This window comes from Branchiostoma belcheri, unplaced genomic scaffold (genome assembly GCF_001625305.1).
Source record: "Branchiostoma belcheri isolate BF01 breed outbred unplaced genomic scaffold, Haploidv18h27 scaffold75, whole genome shotgun sequence".
Classification (NCBI taxonomy): Eukaryota; Metazoa; Chordata; class Leptocardii; order Amphioxiformes; family Branchiostomatidae; genus Branchiostoma; species Branchiostoma belcheri.
Window position 1 is genome coordinate 291,942 of NW_017804409.1, and position 21,539 is coordinate 313,480.

General features: G+C 41.5%; 2 protein-coding genes across 2 annotated transcripts in view; one reads left to right on the forward strand and one right to left on the reverse strand.

The window, feature by feature from the left end:
• LOC109485364 overlaps positions 1–12,297 on the forward strand; it is a 20,548-nt gene extending 8,251 nt beyond the window's left edge. Inside the window, exons 4-15 of the mRNA XM_019788922.1 lie at positions 1,804–2,097; positions 2,537–2,565; positions 5,000–5,034; positions 5,745–6,109; positions 6,703–7,017; positions 7,467–7,681; positions 8,207–8,375; positions 8,548–8,889; positions 9,445–9,466; positions 9,964–10,465; positions 10,742–10,873; positions 11,563–12,297. Of these exons, the coding sequence (XP_019644481.1) occupies positions 1,804–2,097; positions 2,537–2,565; positions 5,000–5,034; positions 5,745–6,109; positions 6,703–7,017; positions 7,467–7,681; positions 8,207–8,375; positions 8,548–8,889; positions 9,445–9,466; positions 9,964–10,465; positions 10,742–10,873; positions 11,563–11,904 (2,762 nt within the window). The 3' untranslated portion in view covers positions 11,905–12,297. The remainder of the gene's footprint in view (positions 1–1,803; positions 2,098–2,536; positions 2,566–4,999; positions 5,035–5,744; positions 6,110–6,702; positions 7,018–7,466; positions 7,682–8,206; positions 8,376–8,547; positions 8,890–9,444; positions 9,467–9,963; positions 10,466–10,741; positions 10,874–11,562) is intronic.
• A 790-nt stretch (positions 12,298–13,087) lies between these two features.
• The window catches only part of LOC109485365 (condensin complex subunit 3-like), a 24,393-nt gene continuing 15,941 nt past the window's right edge, over positions 13,088–21,539 (reverse strand). The window contains exons 12-21 of the mRNA XM_019788923.1: positions 21,276–21,383; positions 20,693–20,812; positions 19,911–20,129; positions 19,193–19,374; positions 18,485–18,680; positions 17,689–17,859; positions 16,770–16,974; positions 15,442–15,538; positions 14,808–14,960; positions 13,088–13,849 (exon numbers count right to left, since the gene is read on the reverse strand). Of these exons, the coding sequence (XP_019644482.1) occupies positions 13,813–13,849; positions 14,808–14,960; positions 15,442–15,538; positions 16,770–16,974; positions 17,689–17,859; positions 18,485–18,680; positions 19,193–19,374; positions 19,911–20,129; positions 20,693–20,812; positions 21,276–21,383 (1,488 nt within the window). The 3' untranslated portion in view covers positions 13,088–13,812. The remainder of the gene's footprint in view (positions 13,850–14,807; positions 14,961–15,441; positions 15,539–16,769; positions 16,975–17,688; positions 17,860–18,484; positions 18,681–19,192; positions 19,375–19,910; positions 20,130–20,692; positions 20,813–21,275; positions 21,384–21,539) is intronic.

Sequence of the window (21,539 nt, forward strand, 5' to 3'; positions counted from 1 at the left end):
GCCCAAACTCATATGACTTCTTTCCAAGCACGAGAGCTACCTTCCATCAAAATTTCATGACCCTAGCATGTCCAGATCGCGAGATATCAAAACCGGAAGTTGCGCTGCAGTACCAAGGGAAGCCACTAGGGGGCCCAAAATCTAATCATTTCCAGTTTTCGTCACACCCTACCAACACACCAAGTATGAAACCAATCCATCCAGGCGTTCTTGAGTTATCTTGTTGACCAACAGACGGACGGACAGATAAACGCAACTGAAACTAGAATTCCGAGATCTCATACCTCCATGAAATATGATCTTGATATGTAAATGTAAATTTCTTCTTTAATTGTTCAAATGACCTCTGCATTAACATGATATATGCATCGTGATGTATGTTAACTTTTGATTAACTTACAGATGTCCCAAGTATGACATTCTCATCATTCACCATTACGAAATCATAGAATTATACACATTAATTATGCAAATTAGGTCATCATTTGCATAATTAGTATCTGTTGAAGTTCCGCCTGCCATAGGTTACATAGTATAATGTAAAACACTGTAATTATAGAATTTCCTCATTAATTATGCAAGTAAAGTCCTCATTTGCATAATTTGCATTTAATTATGTACATCTCTCTCTCAGCTACCTACACACCAAAAATAATGAAAATATGTTGTTCCTGTCTGGACTTATTGGCTTTTAAACATTTCGCCAGAAAGTGCCCTGCAGTTCCAGAACAAGCCGCTAGGGAGCCCAAACTCATATGACTTCTTTCCAAGCACGAGAGCTACCTTCCATCAAAATTTCATGACCCTAGCATGTCCAGATCGCGAGATATCAAAACCGGAAGTTGCGCTGCAGTACCAAGGGAAGCCACTAGGGGGACCAAAATCTCATCATTTCCAGTTTTTGTCACACCCTACCAACACACCAAGTATGAAACCAATCCATCCAGGCGTTCTTGAGTTATCTTGTTGACCAACAGACAGACGGACGGACGGACGAACAGATAAACGCAACTGAAAATATAACCTCCATGACACATTTCATGGAGGTAAATATAACCTCCATGACACGTTTCATGGAGGTAATAACGCAAGGCTTGCAACATTACGCCTATTTGAGAGTGGTTGTAGGGTACGTGGCGAACAAGTACATGTACATTGTATAGGCCTGTGTGTATTGGTCATATTGTGCTTCCTTTCAATCTTCAATACATACGCATTTTAGGGCGGCAAAATTATTTTCAACTCATATACATGTAGTAAATTTTCCTGTCATTCTTTCAATGTCGAACCAACTCTATCCCATAGCATGCTGAAACCTTTGTGGCATGCAAAAATGAGATGTTACTGACGGAAAACGGTTGTTTAGTTTTGTATCTTAGGTTGCATGCTTCTAGCTATTTATGGGTGGTACCCTAAATTAAGAGACACTTCGTGTTGCTTGTTTAATTTTGGGGCTATTTCAAACGTGTGAAATGATGACGAGAATGTGCTAAAAATTAGCATTAAATGTCAATATTAGAGAGATATTCTGCTTATATTACACTTTTGTGTAGTATAAGGACATGTTAGATGTTAAAAAAGAGACACTGGGACTGCATTAGTGTCTGCCATGAGGGATAGGACATACTGGAGTAACTTTATCAAGTGTACCTCACCGGATTTATAATCCGAAGGCATTGAGGAGGATGATGATTAGAGAGATTCCCTCATCCAGAATATCTATTTTTCGTTTTTGCCGGCCTGAAATTGCATTGGATGCCTTTAACGCTGAAGGCTAACCAGAGTACTACTCCTTGTCCACAGAAGACGGGTACCAGAGCCTTGGTTGTTGGAGGGACACCTACCGACGAGCCATCCCCTCACTCGAGCGCCAAGACCCTCTGCTAGACGGGCACTACAGCGAGCGCCAGGACGCCCTGACCAAGTGCTACACCGTAGCGCGCGCTCTGGGCATGAAGATCTTCGCTTTACAGAACGGCGGCTGGTGTGCGGGTTCACCTGACGAGAATGTCAACTTCAAGGTGTACGGACCGTCCACGCAGTGCTACATTGGAGGGGAGGGAGGGCCTTTCAGCAACCACGTCTACGAAATAATAGGTTTCTGTCCGTTTATTTACATAATCTCCGAGAAGATGTAACGATCCGGCTTAATGTTTAACGCACATTTTGTAAAAAAATATTTATAATGCATTGTACCACATAAAGTTTCTAAGTTTCATTTGTAAAGTTTCAAAGTTTCAACTAGTAGTTTGTCTTTCTATAGTACAGCGCCTCCTTGCGAATCGTTCAAAAGGTGCACTACTAGAAATACTAGGTACATACCGGCCCGTACATACTGATGTTTTAATACAAACACTTTATCTTAGTAACGTTGCCCATACAGGTACAGGTAAAATGAACAGATCCAAATTACCTATGTCCTACCTATAAACTTGTATTGTTGGCGTAATGCTACCAGAAAGTGCTGCGGCAGAAACAATCAAAGTAAATTGATAATGACATTGTCAGTACTCAGGAGTCGTGAAACGAATTACAGACACCAACTGTGACACTGAGGAGAAGAGCGTAGACTGACCAAGTCGATGACAATACGAGGCGAAGGGAGCCAGGACGGTCTGAGATGACTAGCCCGTGTTACTAGTACTATCAGGACAGTAGTCCAGCAATGCGCAGTGAAATATGAAGAAGCTGTCCTGAACGCCTCCAGTGTACAATTTAGGCCATAGCTCCGTTTTGCTTAACTTAATTATGATGACATCAACTTATAAATACATGTATATCAAAATTATGAAATACGTATTACAGTGTTGAAAATAGCCATGGTTACTGTAAGTGTGTGTCTGTAGAGTTTATACTTGCTGTACCAAATGTTTTGTGTGTTTTGTGGATTTTCTTCGCCACATGGTCACAAAACTTCAGTTTTAATGTTGTTGTGTGGTCTGTTGTGTATTTTCTGGATCTTACATCTTATATATTATACTGGGCAGTTTTAGCGGAATGTTTTGGAATTGCTTGGCAAGAGGAGCACTCGGCGCCATCGTTGAATAAAGATTTCCTTAATTGCGAAACTGGCCAACTGTGTTTAAAATTCTAAATTTAAATGTACGCAAAGGTGACGTCTAGATCTGCACCTATTAGGGAAAGGTTTACTGGCTGTAAGCATAGTTTCATGTATACTAGTATTTTTTTCACCCTTTAGGCCATGTTGATTTGATTATATGGATGACATCCGCGCGCGCATGAATTTTCGGCCGTTTCCAAAAAAAAAAAGTTTTCAACCATACTGTAAATCGTACAAAACAGTTGCAAAATGAGCAAAAATATACCATAAGTTACAAAAAAATTAATAAAAACTATACCAATGTCGTAGAATGCCAAAATCAAACGAAAAAAGATGAAATTGTAAAGAAATGAACTTGAAGACTAGATTATTCGCCAAACCATATTCTGTGCCATTTGCTCAACCCTCATGACCACGTAGATTTCATAATGAAAAGAACTTTTTTTTTTGCAAAACTTTTTTTTTATTCGCACGCGCGCATCAGTTTTGGGGCTCCCGGAGGATGTCATCCATATAATCAAATCAACATGGCCTTACAAGTCGAGACATATACCCTATTAGAGCCTAACCCCCAGTACTGCTCCCCGACCGTGCTCAGAAAAATCACTAAGGAGACAGACGACATAATGGGCACGTTTCGGTCTTTTAGCGGAAAGCGAAATGGCCAAAGGCTCGCGAAGGGGTTTTAAGTTTTGAGGCTTATTTGACCTTGTACTATATCCTACGAACATATACGAAGCAAAATCATGTATTATATTTAAGACATTTGAAAACGTTGTAATAGAATGTTAGTTCGTGCATCTTATGGTTCCTTTGCAATACCAATAGATGATTTTGAGTACATTTCCTTCAAACTACCACCCTTCGGTGGCAAAACTGTCTGGCAAATGGATACAACCTAGCCAATTTTCTGTGTCGCAGCCACCAAAAGATATCTGCTTGGAGATTGTACAAACCTTGTAGAAGGGGTTTGAGAGCTTTTATACGGATCACGGCACGCAAGGGTACCGAAGTAACGGGTTCCTCACTGGCCGCCCAGTGCGGAACTCACGGGGAAAGTGGCGTCGGCACTCGGGGCCCTGTGCGGAAGAAAGCTCCGCACTGGAATTCTAGTGCAGAAACGGCTTTGTTCCAGTGCTGAAACACCGTCAGGACTGGAATTCCAGAGCCGAATCTTGACTCGGCACTCGTTTTCCGGTGCTAACTTCCACTCAGCACTCGTTTGCCAGAGCTCGGAGGCCGTTCAGCACTGGATAGCCAGTGTTGAATTTCCACTCGGCACTCGCTACCAGTGCTCGGAGGCCGTTCACCACTGGATAGCAAGTGCCGAAGTCCCTAAGTAACGGGTTCCTCACTGGATCGTTCCAGTGCTCGGTGACTCTTGGTGCTGGGAGCCGAGTTCTCAAACCATTTCGGCACTGGGCCTCTGGTGCTTACGTCGGCCGCGCGCGGCGTACAGTACATTGTCGTAGGCCAAGTCTATGTCTAAAAATGTGAGGATCTGAGCCTTGCAGTATTGTCCTGCCGATTAACTTGTCGTCCCGATTATAATTTGCTTCCCGGGCGGTACGATCTCAAAAATATAAGTGTTAGAGTTCAAAGGCGGCATCTCGGTACCCTTTCTAAAGACAAGGTTTGATTTGCCGATTTAGAGTTTCCAGTGCTGAAGCCGCCGACACTGGACACAAGTGTTGACGTAACTTCGGCACTGGAGAGCTAGGACGGAAGCCGCCTCACCTCTGTATACCGAGTGCTGAGAAAGGAACCCGTTACTTCGGTACTTTTGCTCACGGCACACGAAACAAGACTCATAAGAACAATTGTACAGTATCACTTGGAACGTCTCTGTTCAGTCCGACAAGCTCGCCGGCGTTGCCCGGCACACGTCACAGGTGATTTCCTTCCTAATAATAGACCATAATATTCCCCGTTCTACAGATATCCTTCCGCGTCGCCCAGGTGCACCATGCTACGTAGTGCTCGGATGATTTCTACCGGCTAATTTCTATGATTGAGGCTGGAACACGACTTACATACGGCTTGCATGGGCACCAAGGAGATATTACACGAAGTTACAAAAGATGGTTTTTAATTGTAGTCCTACAACAAAACACTGCCCCTTTTCACTCTCTCAGCGACATGCGACACCTGCCTTTACCTGTACAGTACCCGACCCAGCGGCGAATTACTGGTCGTCCCGGGCTGGTCAAATCAATGCGCATCAATTGTCCACTGAAAAAAGTATTGTAACGTTACGTTGACCTTGAATGAGTTACTTCGACCGCTGTTTTGCTGCAAGGTTGGTCCATATAACGTTGTTATCTACATTACGCATTGTTGCAGAGGTACTTTTGCAGAGGCATTATTGGCTAAAGGTAAGCACGGTCGTGACCGTTAGTACGGGGGGGGGGGGTAGTGATTACGAATTACGCAAAATTTTTGCCGCTGATGACGACTTTACGCTTTGTGGCTAATGTTCTATATGTTACGTTGATTTTTGAAGAGGCTGCCTACGGATTACGACGACTAAAAAGGCCTGATTACGCCTTAACGAAAAATGCCATGAAGGCCCCCATTTATTTTTTGCTGGCCTTTCAAAGAGGTTCGACTTAGGTCAAACTTAATACGGTGCAAACTGATTACCGTGCAAGCTGATAGTAGTGATACATGTTTTTCTCCCCAGATCTAGAGTTACTCACGGTAATCACTCAGTGATGGCAGCAGCTGGTGGGGATGAGCCAAGGCGACCGCCAGGTCCAGCCCATTTGTATGGCTCTTACAAGAAACTTTTGTTGGGAATTTTTGACGACATGGACAATGGCGAATACAGGAGCTTCAAACATCACCTTGATTGTGTCGTTAGTAGCGACAATGTGAGCATACCAAAGGCGCGTATTATGCGTGCAAAACGACTGGACATGCCCGACTTAATCTTACGCTACATTCCAAGACGAGAAGCTCTTCAAGTGGTCGCCAGAATCCTGCAGGAACTCCCAAATGTGCAGCTTTTGGAGCGGATCCAACAGTTTACGCACCCAGAACCCGGAAGTAAGTGCTAGAGTTCCACGATCTCATACCTCCGTTAACCTTTGTGATTGTCGAAAAATAAATGTTTCATTGTCACATTGATGGTGATTATTCAAATAAGATCAATATTTGCATGAATTGTTGTTCAGTTGTTCGTATTCTCCACCCAATGACAGTGTAATTTTAAAGAAAGCTATTCTAGCACTTCCTCATAAATTATGCAAATGAGGTCCTGAATGGAATAAGTTATGCAGCTTGATGATGTTTATGTTCACTTGCCAAATGCCGCAAGTATGACACTCCCGCCATTTGCCAGTATGGAAATATAGAATTCTCTCATTAATTATGCAACTTGAGTAACAATGTACATAATTAATATCAACGTTTCTCTTCCTCTTAATTACATATGTCACAAGATTGAATTGGCATATCATGGAACATGTAAATTAGACCCTGATATTGCATTTCCTTTAATAACTACATGTAAAGTTTCACATAATAAGATGCAGAAAGACTGTCTATTTAATTTTTAGGGCATGCGGAGCTGAGTGAGTGAGTTGTCTACTGCCAGCATGGTGTAACTTAGCCCAATGTTATTATTTTCATAATCCCAGGTTTTGGCAATATGGTGTTGCAAATCAAACATGCAGCAGAGTCTGAGGAGGACTACCTTAGGACATGTCAAGACATTGCTGATGCACTCAACCGATGCAGTCAAGGGCTAGGAAATCTCATCTTAGATGAAGTAAGACATCGGGAATGTGTGCTTGTCAAGTACCTTCTCAACGTGGAAGAGTTGTCACTGAAGAGGCCAGCAGATATCATACAGAAGATGGCATCAGAACAGTGTAAGAAGGAGCTGCGTCATCTTGGGGTTATCTACATAACAGTTGAGGATTCAACACTTTTTACTGGGGAGCTTCATAATGGTAAGTCTTCAAAACCTCACTTGTGTATTGGCATGTTCGGGATACAGAATTATTGGTGATGTAGGGGGTAGGCAATTAACAAACAGTTGTTGGTAGTACATGCATGCTGTATCCAGTAGTCTGTGTTGTTTCTATTAATGTAATGATTCAGCCCAGAGTTCTCAATTTAACCCATAATGCATGTAATCATAATATATTAAGAAAACCTGTCCTCTGGCCTTGACCCAAAACTTTTTGAGATGGCCATTAAGCTGTATAATAGTTATATTGGTCTCAATCCTGATGGGTTGATGCCTAGATGTAATCATTATCATAACAAGAGTCCATGACCTACTATCTTTGTTAAATGATGATATCCTTTATGACTAATTACATTTCTCATTGATTATGCCAGTGAGATCCTCATGATCATTTTCATGTATATCAGTTGTCAATGATCATTAACACAGATCCCAGGGCCTGGGACCATGTGGAAGTAACCCAGTGGGTTGGTAGGATACTGTTGCCATCTGACCAGACAGCCACCATCCCTGATTTGAGGATGACAGGTGCTGAGATCTGTGCCAGACCACAGACATGGTTCACTGACGAGTTTCCAGTAGGAATAGGAAAAGTTCTGTACACTGATCTCCAGGAAAGGAGGGATGATGTTGCACATCAGCGGGTGAGTTCTCTTACACATGTACATCCAGACTTTTGGGTACATGTACATGTACACGTTTGGTACTCACGATAGATATTTGCTGTACATCTCGAATTTCTGTCAAAATGTTAATTAACCCAAGGTCAGTAACAGTCATGTACATTTGTCTGAATGCAGAAAAATATCAAGATCTTTGATAATAATTCAACGTAATAATTCAAATATGAATGGTACAATTTGTACCTGTACTTAGTTACTAAGTGCAATGGGAGATACATGGGGTATGGATTGTCTTTAAAATAACTGACATGCTTGCATGTACATGTAAGCCCTCATTGATCACAGGAGCCACATTGTTTCTGTTTGAATTACTGAGGGACTGGTAATGACAATTGGCTTGAAGATATGAACAAAATGAACCTGGTTGCAAAGTTTAAGGATGGATGGCAATGACATTCAGTGATGGTGTGGCCTCTATTTGTAGATTTGTTTGAGGAGGTGGCATTCAACAGAAATAAGCCTTCACCTCTGTAGTTATCTTTTCAGAAATTTGGTGGCAGGCAAGAAGAGAATGAGCGAGTGGTGGAAAAAACTTCAGCAACATTCCTGGTCTCAGCCTACCTGATGAGCATGATACTAACTTTGCTTGGACAACATAGAGGAAAGGCAGGGGACATTCTTGAATACCTGCGGTCACTGATTCAAGTAACTGAAAGTGAGTCATTTACCATTTTTTTTATGTACATCACAAAATATAGTGAATGAACATACATGTTTTCAGACATGTTAAGGAAATTATTCAATTAATCATTATTGAATAAAATTTTTATGCTTAGTTGCCACTTCATGGATAAATACAAGTAGTTTGACAAGCATTTTCTTGACAGGGCAGTCAAAAAAGACGCTTCATTCTGGTGACTTCAACTACTCTTGGGCGTCAAAGAACATCATAAAAGAAAGAAGCAGTCTGCCTTCCTCTGCAGCATCTGTAGTCTTTGGTTCTAAAGCCATTGCCATCTCCAGAGAAGCCTACAGCCAAGTTGTAACATCTGTGGTTGAAGCCATGGAAGTCGTTGGTGCTCCTCTGGAAGTCAAAATCAAGTCACCATGGTTGGGATTGAGACGTGCAATCACGATTGTCGTGTGTTTTGCAGCGGGTCTCGAAGCGGGTCTCGCAGCAGGTCTCGTAGCTGGTCTTGGAGCAGTTCTCGCAGCGGTTCCCGTTGTGGGTCTCGGAGAGGTACTAAGAGTGGGTCTCGCAGGTCTCATAGCGGATCTCGAAGCGGTTCTCAGAGTGGATCTTGTAGCGGTTCTCATAGCGGTTGTCAGAGCGGGTCTCGTTGTGGCTCTCGGAGTGGGTCTCGTTGTGGCTCTCGGAGTGGGTCTCGTTGTGGCTCTCGGAGCGGGTCTCGTTGTGGTTCTCGAAGCAGTTCTCGGAGCAGGTCTTGATCCGGTTCTCATAACAGTTTGCAGAGTGGGTTTCGTAGCGAGTCTCATAGTGTTTCACGGAGGTGATCTCGGAGCGGGTCTCGGAGCGGGTCTCGTTGGGGTTCTCGTTGCAGTTCTTGGAGCCGGTCTCGGGGGGGTTCTCAGAGCGGTTCTCGAAGCAGGTCTCATCGAGAGTCTCGTAGAGGTTCTCGGAGTGGGTCTCATAGCGGTTCTCTGGGTGGGTCACATAGCAGGTCTCGTAGTGGATCTCAGAACGTTTCCAGTTCTCGGAGCGGTTCTCGGAGTGGGTCTCGTGGCGGGTCTCAGAGCGGGTCTCGTGGCGGGTCTCAAAGCAGGTTTCGATGCGGGCCTCATTGTGTTTCTCGACGTGTATCTCGGAGCGGTTCTTGGAACTGTTTTCGTGGCGGGTTTCAGAGCGGATCTCAGAGTGTTTCTTCAAGCGGGTCAAGTGGCGGTTCTCATAGCGGTTTTTAGAGTGGGTCTCGTAGCAGGGGATCTACAAGTGGGTGTTGGAGCTGTTACTGCAGGTGCAGCTGGAACAGGTAAGTTAGTTTGTTGACTTATAATGGTCAAACATTACTAGTACTTGTAACCTACTATGTAATGCTATGACCCATAGACCTGATGATTTGATGACTACCAGAGAGACCTGATCATTTGGAAATAGCCAACAATCATCCTCTTTCCACAATAGCAGCAAAATTATCCATAGAATGGAAAATTAACATTTGCAAGTTTCATCCATTTTGATTTCAAGTATACAATCAATTTTGTTTTGCAGTTGGACTTGTGGCCTTTTTGGAAGGACTTACTTTACCAGCAAGGCATCTTACTGAGCTCCTTCGATTTCACAGGGCCTTAAATGCCTTGTATGAATCAGAAAAGAAAACTGCCTTTTACAAAGTCAACTACTTGCAAGCTCTGATTCTTCTGCCAAAAGTGCTTCTAGAAAGTGAAATGGAAGGATACAAACTTGACAAGATCAAAGAGCAAGTGCAAGATGAAAGAAAACGCTGTTCCACCCAGGAGGCTGAAAGGAAAATGATGGAACTTTTACCTCATGTCAGTTCAAGGTTAGCAGTCTACAGCAAGTTCAGGGTTAGAAGGGACTTTGATTATAGAGCAAAGGAGTGGCTCCATGACAGCATCTCCAACATCAATGACACCATGATTATTGCACATGCCCATTTTGAGCTACGCCGTCTGCTGAGGGAAGTGTTTGTACTTGGGGTGGTCGGGTCTGCACACAGTGGCAAGACTACTCTTGTCAAGTCTGTCTTGGGAGAAAAGAGTGCGCATCACACCACCACTGGTCCATATGATGTCAAATTGTACGATGGATCAGATGAGCTTGAGGTAAGTTCTTTTCTATGGCAGTGAGTGTTGTTATACTGGGTAATTCACTCTGTAAGATGTTTTCATTAAACTTCAAATATGTTTGACTTGAGGTTGTTTTTTTTAACTTTTTCAGAAGGAATACAGTCAATGACAAGTATAATGCATAAAGTAACCTGTTTACTTCAATGCATCATGAAGTAGGATGGCAAAACTGAATCAAGTAGTACCAGTATAAAAGTTGCTAGTTGATGTTTTATGGCACAATTTACATCCTGTATTTGAAATTTTTTCCAGGAAGAGACACTGCCTGTCCTTGCCTTTCCGAGTGGTCCGGGGAAAGAGGTGGATGCAGCTCATAGACTGTGTGTTGGCATCTGTACGGCCTTCATTTGTGTGGTGGAGTGCAAGACAGGTAAGATCTACATGGTATATAGAATCCTTTGATGACTACTGGTGGACACAAATGCTCTATGACCTGCAGTGGCCCCTTCTATCTTAAAGCAGAAAGAATGCCCGCCTCACCATCTTTTACGTGTACAACCATATTAACTGAGTTTGACAATTGCATTCTCAGATGCTCCGCTCGGAGACCTTCTGCTCTAGTCCATTCTGGAGCCATTACTGTAGACTGGTCCGCCCACCGTAAGGGCTCGACAGTCTTTTATCTATTGTACCTACCTAGATGTTTTATTTTAGATGTGTTTGTGTAATGTTGTGTGTCTGTGCTATGGGCCATTGAGCCTGAAATAAACAATAAATAAATATGGGGGGTAACTACATGTGCAAAATGTATGATTGGTTTGTATGCACAACATTAGCACTTGAGTGGTAAATTTCAACCCAGTTACAGTAAACCTTGAAAAATTTTTAGATGTATTGGTATACAATCACTATACATCCTAAAATTACATTTAATAACATTACCTATTTTCCGCAAATTTAAGCCATCAGTTAGGTATAAAAAAATATTCCTTACTGAACTAATGTTTGCTTATTGTCTCATAGAGTCAAAGTGGAGACTGTCACAGGACACATTCCATCATAGAATAACTTATCAAGTTAACATTTGAAGTCCTTCCTTAGAACAATATGTATAATTTGTTGTATTATTGCAGTATATTCTAGTTTTTCCAGATATCCGAGCCCTTGCCAGGGTGGCTCACCTGAGTGTTCCTGTCCTCCTGTGTGTCAACAAGTGTGGTCGTGTGAAGAACAAACGACAGGCAAGTCAGGTACTGGACAGCTACAATTCTGCAGTCAGCAGGGAATTCGAGGGACTGTCTAGTCTCACACAGGTAGTGTTAACTGACTTCCATACCACTCATAACCGACCTGCCTGGCTCACAGGAGCCGAGGGTGTAAAGTATTGGATCTTAGATGCCATCCAAAATCATAAGAGGTATGTCAGAAACGCTGAGGCAGAATTGCAAGTGTTTGAACGTGAACTCAGTCTCTAAACACCAAGACATTTACGTTACGAAGAAATTCGCCAGGACATGAAATCTGGCTGATCCAGCCAGGAAATTTCAAGTTTACTCTTTTGTTCCAGCCAAGATTATATATGCTACACAGTAGTTGATGGGTGTTAGACCGTAAGAAAAAGAGTGATTTTTGTCAATGTTGAATGTTAAAAATTAGTACCAGTACGTGCTTGATATGAGATTTCAATGTTTGTTGTGTTGTAAACTGTGTTACTAAGTAATAATTAAATTTTAACTAGATGTAGATGGATGACAGGTCCTCAACATACAATTGTACATACTGAGGGCCCCTCCTGATTTCTCAATAACTTAATCTCTCAATATGGAATACAACACGGGGTATTCCGTATCGCCCGAGGTATCGGCCCGACCGCGGGTCCGACTCGCGGGAGGGCCGGGACCGATGCGGAATACACCGTGTTGTATTTTATTTATGTCATACCCACCCAAGAAAACACGCCTTTCAATGCAAGATGAGCCAAAAGTTGGTGCCACTAAACCCTAAAATGCAACAACATCAATTCCAACGTCTGGATTCTGTATTCGAATTTTTGAAAGGGGCACAAGCGGGTAGAGCGAAACGCGTTCGAATCGTTTTATGGAAGCCATGGAAGCGTTCGATAACGGGTTCCGGACCGGGCCGTACCGTGAAGTACGGCCCGTTATCGAATGTTATCGCGGCCCAGGTATGATATAAAAGCAATTACATTATAGGTCGATAGCTGTAATCAAGGAGTTTCTCTTTTTATAGGATTTGTATCTTACCTGGTCATGCACTTCCAAATTTTCTGTCTCTTCTTTGTGGAGTTTTTCAAAGTTCCAAAAATGTGCCTGTAATCTGAGTGTACTTTTACTATGATTTTGAAAGGGTCTTTGTTAATGTTTATATGATTCTGCATGATCTTAGTACAACCCTAAACATGGAACTGCCCCTTTCTATACATGGCACATGTATTGTATTTCATGTACATCGTATACACAAAGGCACAAACAACAACTCAAGATTTGAATTCAAGGTACTGAAGTAAGCTTCAATGACTTTCAGATAGCCTACACATGTTAATGGATTTGTGGACTACACAATGTAATTAATAGCATGTAGCAACCAGGAATCTGAAATACCCTGAAATAAATATGTTTTTAAAGATGGCCTTGAGTGTGTCACGTGGAATAAATTTCAAGTTCAAGAGGTATGCAAGAAACTTAATATCAGCTGAAGGTGATAATTGACAGTTTAATCACCAAGTTCAACATTCATGCCTTAGACTATATAGCAATAGTTTGTTTCCAAAAGTAAGAGCTTTTAAAAAATACATTCAGCGAAAAAGAAATCTCGAAAACAAATAAAACTTTCCTTACAACAGATTAATATTGGCACAATATCACAGAATGCAAATATAGTGCACTGGAAATATAGATAAGGACAAAACTTGATATAAGAATGATAGGAGAATACTACTTCACATAGTTCTCAGTGTATGGTTTCCAGTCATCAATGAGAAAATACACACCACTGTGTCATTCTTGCTTGACAACAGAATTTCTGCAGTACAGCATTTCCTAAAAATTAGAACTGTTCTGCTGACAATTATTGCCCCTACGTGGTGTGTACAGTAGGCTGACAGTGACACTATGCAGTCATCAATGTTTACATTTTCCCCCCAGGTCCTTTTTTTTTTTTTCAAAAATGCAGTCTGACTCAGAGTCTGAGCGAAATAAAATTCAAGGCACTAAAAAATGTGTACATTAGAGTTCTACTCATTCTTGATCTTGTCCATTTTTTTTTTACTCCTTTTCAATGATTGACATTTCATACTCTTTATTATAATCCCTGGTTATCATTAGCATTTTTACACAGTTAAACAGGCCCTAAGATGTGTTGTCTTATGAGCGTAGAGTTCTTCGAGTTGACCTTTTGGGTCTGTAACATGAAAAAATGTCATTTAGTTGGTTGTCTTTTTTATCATTTGTGCAAAATTAAAGTAAAATACGTTTTAATGTAAATGACGATTAAAAAAGCGGTGTAAAAGCTGGCTAACAAGCGAGTAAAACTTGTACAAAAGCCACATGTGTAACCACAAGCACTTACTAGTATTAGCTGCAACCACACATGAATGCAAACGACACAAAATTACATGTGAGCATCTACACGCATTTTACACAATAAATGCTATTTAAGCGAAAATTGTGCACCTTTTAATTGAGAAATTCAAGGCTTTTAAGTGCAGTTTGCACAACTTTTGATCATGATTTGCACGTGTGCAGATGGGAAGTTGTTCAAGACCTGTACTGTATCACAGTTAGTGCTGTGTACCTAAACCCAAATTTAGGTTCAGGTCCGGATTCAAGTCCAGAGGTTTAGGTTCAGGTCTGGATTCAAGTCCAGAGGTTTAGGTTCAGTTCTGGACTTGTAAGTCTGGACCTAAACCCATGGCATATATAAAATTCCATGTTGGCAACTTTGCAATGTTGTCTGGGTAAAACGTTGGCCACATAACATGGAGGCCGGTACTTGACGATGCTCGATGGTAATGTTTTCTTCATTTTGCAGCAAAGATTTTGCAATCTACGGAAGGTTTTAGGTGGTTTGGAAAGAAAAGGGGTATGTGAAATGGTCTTTTATGATAATAAGTCCGGACTCGGTTCTTGACTTTTAGGTTTTTTTGGACTTGAACCTAAACATTCTTACAAGTCCAGATCCAACTCCAGTGAACCGGTATGCAGCACTAATCACAGTAGAACAGCACAATGCAGTATCACAGTAGCACTAGCAAAGCACATACAGTATCACAGTAGCAAAGCACACCACAATGTTAGAAGCTACAGCAAGCATACAGTTACAGTATTTACCCAAGTATCACACTCAAATGGCACCTTACACTATGTGAGAGTCATCGATGGACGCGTCACTGCCGGAGTCAGTCAGCAGGTCCTGCAGGTTCACCCTGGTACGAGCCGCCGCCTTACGGGTGGATCGGGCACGGGCGGCCGGCGCTGGGCTCTCAGACACACTGGCTTCTGCATCTGCATCACTGAGGAGACCAGGAACATACACACATTGGGGCAGTTAGAAGAGAGCTTGAATACCTTTTCTGCATACCTACATGTAGTATACCATACAGGTGTAGGTACAGTAACATTGAAAATAACCTGCATCAGACAAATTACCATTCAGAATTTAAGAGCTGTGATCACACTAAGATCAGTCTTAACTGAATACAAAAACTGTTCAGAAACCATTATTTGTTTTATACTTCATTTAATGCTGCAAATAACAATCCAATCAGAAATACAATCTGAAATCAGTTCAGAAATACCTAATACACAGCTCCAATTTCACCTACAATATCCTGCATATGCAGGTGTTATTTCAAGACCTGTGGAATTACATGTAGAAGCATTTTTTACACTCACTCATTCTATTCAGCTTGCAATGGTTGAAATCATTTCAATTTTATGAACCTACACATACATGTACACATGAATGAAAGTGCCATGGTAGAAAACAAGTACCTGTCTGATTCCCATTCTGCTTTCTTCTTGCCTCTCCTGGCTGAAGTTTTCCCTGGAGTTTTTGTTGCTGTTTTTCTCTTGGCAGCTGTACTTTTACCTGTGGTAGAACAAAAAGAAACAGGTTTAAACAAAATATACTACCAAACATTCAAGCTGAGGCCAAAAAAATACAACTAAAACTTATACAATTTCTTGAGAGGGCCCATCACCCTACATTGAACCGCGACGGGGGCGACATCGTCTACAAGATACCTTTGACCAAGTGTTGACGTTACACTTCAAAGAAGCCACGTGACAAGCTTCACTGGGTCAGTCTACTGAGGAAGACCAGAGTGACTGGTCGAAAAGTCTAGGTGAGAGAATTTTTTATGTCGGACCAAAAGTTTTAACTTTAAACAACTAAAACGTAGTAGAAAGCCTACATAACTACATTTGTGCAATGTTTGAACTCTCTTATCAATCCAACATATTAAGTATTAAACAGAACCTTTCTGAGTTTTCTTGTTGGTGGGTGGTGCAGGAGTAGCAAACACGTTGTCCTCAAGTTGGTCAACATTCTCCACAGCTGTCAGGACTGATGCCTCTGGTGGCTTCTCTGGGGCTTGACTGTTACTGTTCTGTTCATCATCTAGGGTAAAGATACAAATGGGTTAAAAAAAGGTCATTATGATATTTACACAACTCTTTAGCAAGCTAAAAGTCTCCTACATGTATGTACAAGTTAAGACTATAAGAGTGTTCTAGGCATACTTATAGCTGATACAAAATGGTTGAGGAATGTTTGATCTTAATGACATACATTTAAAAAAAATTGCAAATTCATCTGGTTTCCTGGGCCCTCCTTCAGCCTTTCTTAGGCCACACCAATTTAATTTGTTGCTTCTCGGATCGCCCTGACTGTACATTTTCTTCTGATTTGCAAAAAAAAAATTTTTTGGTTCTGAATTAAATGCTCAATGAAAGACATATTTTGGCCCCAAGGGTTGATGAAAGTCCATTTCTTCCTAGTTCTTAAGTTTTTCAATGTAACAATACAATTTGTTTCATTAAAATTTCAAAATCTATTGTTTTAATTATAAACCAGCCTGGTATATTCACTTCATGGCTCATATTGTAACATTTCAGGCTATCATGTGGTGCCTTGGCCTGCTTTTTTTTTCGCCCTGTCGCTCCTGATTTTTTCTGAGAAAATCCGAGAAACAACAAATTAAATTGGTGTAGCCTTAGGGTGACATCCTTACATAAACTGGCTCCGTTAATTTGAATTTGTGTGTTTGAGAGTCAAGTGTAATTTGATTGTAATTTCTGAGGTGAGGATTGATCAGTACCCTTCTTGCCCTGAGCGTCTTCAGTGTTTCCCTCTACTGTAGTCTCCTGTTGTTCTGTAGAAGCCTGCTGTTCTGTAGAACTCTCCTTCTGTTGTTCTGTCTGACTTGTGTTCTCCTGACTGTCACCTGTCAGACCAGGACACAGCTCACACAGGGTCTTCTGGAACTGCTCCACCGAGCGCAGGGACATTCTGTCATCCACCTCCTGTGGAAAGACGTTAGTGAAACATTTGTATGTGCATGTTTAAAGTTGAAACTTTTGTTTCAACACAAACTTTGACAAAGGATTGTTCTCTCCTACAGCTTTTGACCGGTTGCTCTGGTCTTCTTCAATAGGCTAGTTGACCCAGTGATACTTGTCGCTTCTCTGTAACTCCCACAGTATTGTCAATACTTCTCTGAAGTGTGATGTCAATACTGTGTCAAAGGCATCCAGTAAAATGAGTAAACCATGTCTTCCTCTGTCATGGTCACACTTCAGAAAAGCCATAATAGACATACATTGTGTAAGTTTCACAGGCTTTAGTCTATTGTATTTGGCTTTTGGGATCTTCAAGTTCACCCCATTTCCCGTGTCTGACCTTTTGACCTGTCATTCTGCCTGCCAATCTTCACCCACATTTTGTCAACCTGCTCTATATGGACAGACATATAAACCCACAGCTCAACTACCCAAAGCAATACTTCAGTACGTTGACACAATAAAACAACCCTAATCCTGCCATTGTAACCCAACACCACAGGGTGTCTGCTACAGCACCAGTTACCATGGTGACAGACGTCTGGTCTAGGTCATTGACCTTACTGGTCTGAAGTAGAACATGAAACAGAGTAAAAACAATATATAAACAGAACAAATGCTGCTGATGTCATCACACTGACAGTCAAGATGTCTTATGAGATGTAAGAAGTGGCTCACCTGAGTGATCTGCTGAGATAAGACATACAGGTCCTTCAGGTGTGCAGTACTGGCAGCTGTGGGCTCCAGGTTTCCCAGGATCTTACAGAACATCCTGACATCAGGGGAGTAGGTGTCCTTCAGGACCTCATTACACAGCTTCAGGGCAAGGTTGTCATGGGCTGAGTAGTCCTGTGGAAAATAAGTTTGTTTTATTTTTGGTTGATCTTATTTCACCAGGGAAGACATATTGTTTACTGGCGTTTTTCAATGTGCTTACTTCCTCCTATTACACTCGTAATTTTTTCGTCAAAACCCATAACTTGATTATGAAAAAGTCCATTTTGTGTGTGAGTATTTTTAGACTGGTCCATTTTGCATATTGGTACTCCTGGAAGAATCCATTCTTGTATATTTACTATTGTATATATCTACTATTGTATTAATATATCTACTATTGACAATTGTTTATACACAAATTCTGAACTGGGGTAATTTGAAAATAATTCATTTGTTTTTAATGATTTTGGACTGGTCCATTTTACATGCAGGTGCCGCTGGAAGACTCCATTCTTGCATACGAGGATGGCGTGAAATATGCTGCATTTGGTTGCAAATTTTGGCCTGTCCAGATTCTACTTGTTTTCCTCTCTTCCATGTCCCTGGGACATAAAAGAATCCATTCCTTTTTAGAGATTTTGGACTGGTCCATTTTATGTTAGGGTGCCACTGCAAGACTCTGTTTTTATATAAGGAGATGGTGTGAAATATGCTATGGTTGCTTGCAAATGTTGGCTTGTCTAGTTATTTTCCTGACCTCCATGTCCCTAGGCAGGTCAGGTTTGCCTGTCTTCTCCACACAGAACTGCCGCATGTTGGAGCGACTGGTCAGCGTGGTCAGCAGACTGCCCACGTTGCCCACATCCACGGTTGCCAGGGGCGACGTGTCGGGGGCGTCCAGTAACGTCTGCAGGGTGGGGAGGAACGCTTCTTCCACACACTCCTGACTGGACCTGGGAAGGGACAGGGATAGATCTTAGTTAACTTAAAAGTTACAGATAAGTCCAAAATGACAACAACAGACAAAACCAGTTACACACCATCTCTGTTGTTGGATCTGGTACATGTAACTACAAGCCGTTACACACACAAGGACTAAGTCCAACATCCTCAAGTTATGCTTCTTCCACTTCCTACATGTTACATGTAACTTGCACCAATTTCAAGTAAAGCAAGATTTTGTTTTGTGATAAAAAATATAACTTAATACCAAAATCAGTGGAAGTAAGGCTGTCAATTACAAATGTATTCAGCGAGAAACAACAACAAAGTTTTTGAGGCTTTACAATGACTGAATATAACAGGAGACTACAACCCTCCCAGAGAAAGCAAACATGGGGAAGAATGTTCCCAGACAGTGGACAACGACAAGGTAGCCATGGTAGGATACAGGTAAGTACTCAATGACATATCATCTATCTCTCTAGAATCAGGACTGTGTGAAGTAATCTTGTAGACAACAAACCTCCCAGAGAAAGCGAACATGGGGAAGAATGTGCCCAGACAGTGGCGGAGATGTGTGTCGTCCTCGGTGGTGGGGTTATACCACAGGAGCAGCAGACGGGACAGGAGTTTCCCACTCAGCACACGGCCAGACATCATCAACTTAGCCAGCCCTTCTGCAGCATTGGTGCGGATATCTGTGTTCTGAGGGAAGAAATGTGGAGAAGACTTATTAATTAGAAAATATGCATTAAATTTTGAAACAACCATTAGACACAAGCTTCCAGCTTCCTGTGTTGGTGTGTTCTGGGGGGAAATTTCCAAACATAAAGCAACCAGGTTACAAAATTTTTCTTTGTAAGTTCTACATCCTATCCTTCTTAAAAATATCTTTGCTCCATAACATTTGGAATTGGCTAAATTCCTTTTTTTTTTGCGCACTAAAATTTCATGCAGTTGTAGCTGATATTATCATGTAACAAAATTTAATCAACTTAATTCTAAATGAGGTAACAAAATTTAATCAACTTAATTCTAAATGAGCTTTTACATGTGTACTATTTCTTTGGATCATTTATTTATGAAGACTTTCCTTAGTTGTGGAAGGATTGTCATAATAGGTGACTATCACCTCTTCAAGATTTTTTTCAACATAAAATATGACATGACAAATTATCTTTCGGACTGAAACAGGCAACACCATCTTTTTAACAAAAGTTACATGTACTACAAAAACCCACCTCTGAGTCCAGCATGCCAGTGAGGATAGACAGTAGGCTGTTGGCTGTGTTGTTAGGCGTGGCCTGCTGGGGCTCTTCCGTCTCCCCCTCTCCCTCCCCGCTCTGGTTCTGCTGTTCAGAGTTTTCCGCCCCGAAGGCCTTCAGGCCGAAGATGAGCAGCAGGTCAAATACTGTGCGCAAGGCCGTGACCTGGATCGCTTCCAGATCCACCTGGGAAGCCTGTGTAGAGAGATCAAGTAACTTGGACTCAGAAGCTGGAGGTTCTAGGCTCGAATCCCATTGTTCGAATTGGCAGGTCACGGTGTGTTGTGCCCTTAAACATGGAAAAGGCACTTTACACTGGTACCTATTTTCAACTAAATGACTCAGATGAAAATGATTTTGAATTCTACTATTAGGCCTCACCAATTTAATTTCTTGGTTAACAGATTTTTCTACAAAAATAATGGAGCGGGCAGGCGAAAAAATAAAAGTAAGAACAGGGCTAGGCATCCTATTGGGGCCTAAAATGGTACGATAGAAGCCTTGAAGTCAACACACCAAAAAAATTTAGAATTTAGACTATGAATTTTTAACTTTTAACGAAACTACTGCATTGAAAGATGGAATAACTGTAACAACTAGGAAGAAAAGGACTGTTTTCAACTGTTCAGGGCAAAATATGAGCATTTTGCAGTTGATTCTGAATTTTTATTTTTATTTGCAAATCAGAAAAAAATGAAGTGGGTGAATCCGTTTACAAACCAAGAAATTAAATTGGTTTGGCCTAAGAGAAACCTTACCTGTAGGAAGAGAGGTAGGTACTGCACAGCTGTGTCCTTACACAGCACAGCTGTCAGGCCCAGACAGCGGACAGCCATGTTACGCACAGCAGGGTCCTCACTCTGAATACCTGTCAGCATCTGAGGGGAGACAGCAATGACATACATGTAGGTATACATGTACTCCTGACAGCTAAGGTTACAGCAAAGGTTAGCATGTAGGGAGTTAAATTTGTGATTTTTTAAAAATTGTATCAGTGTGCAATAATAAGGCTGATGTATGGAGTATGAAGAAAATCAGGAGCAGCAAGGTACTGAACCGATGCACTAATGCCATCTAGCAGTTCTGGTAATGATTGCACCTCTAGGTCTGTGCAGCGCACAAATGTAGCAACATGTACAAATGTACAAAAATGTATCTGTTGTTGACCACGTGGAATATTGTACAAAATGCAACTGTCTTTCCTGAGAAAACTGCAATGCAGGAAACCACAATGGAGTGCTCACTATGGGTTATACCTTTGATCAACAGTCAACTTATTAAAATATTCAAATTACTGGTGGTACAAAATCTAGAGATAGGCAGATGAGTAACAATTAGTACCAGTGAGTCCACGAGTGTGCGCAGGGTGGGGGTGAGTCCCTTCAGAGTCAGAGTCTGTAACATCTCAGCAGCAATGGTCAGGCACCGCAACAGGGTCACAGAGTCGTTCTAAATGATAAACAAATAAACAAACAAACAAACAATTAGGTCAGGCAGTGCAGCAGGCCAGAGCCGTTGTAAACAAAGAAATAAACTGCATTGGTTACATTAATACATGGTACGCCAAAAAACAGTTACTCAAGCAACTGGATATGATTTTCAAAA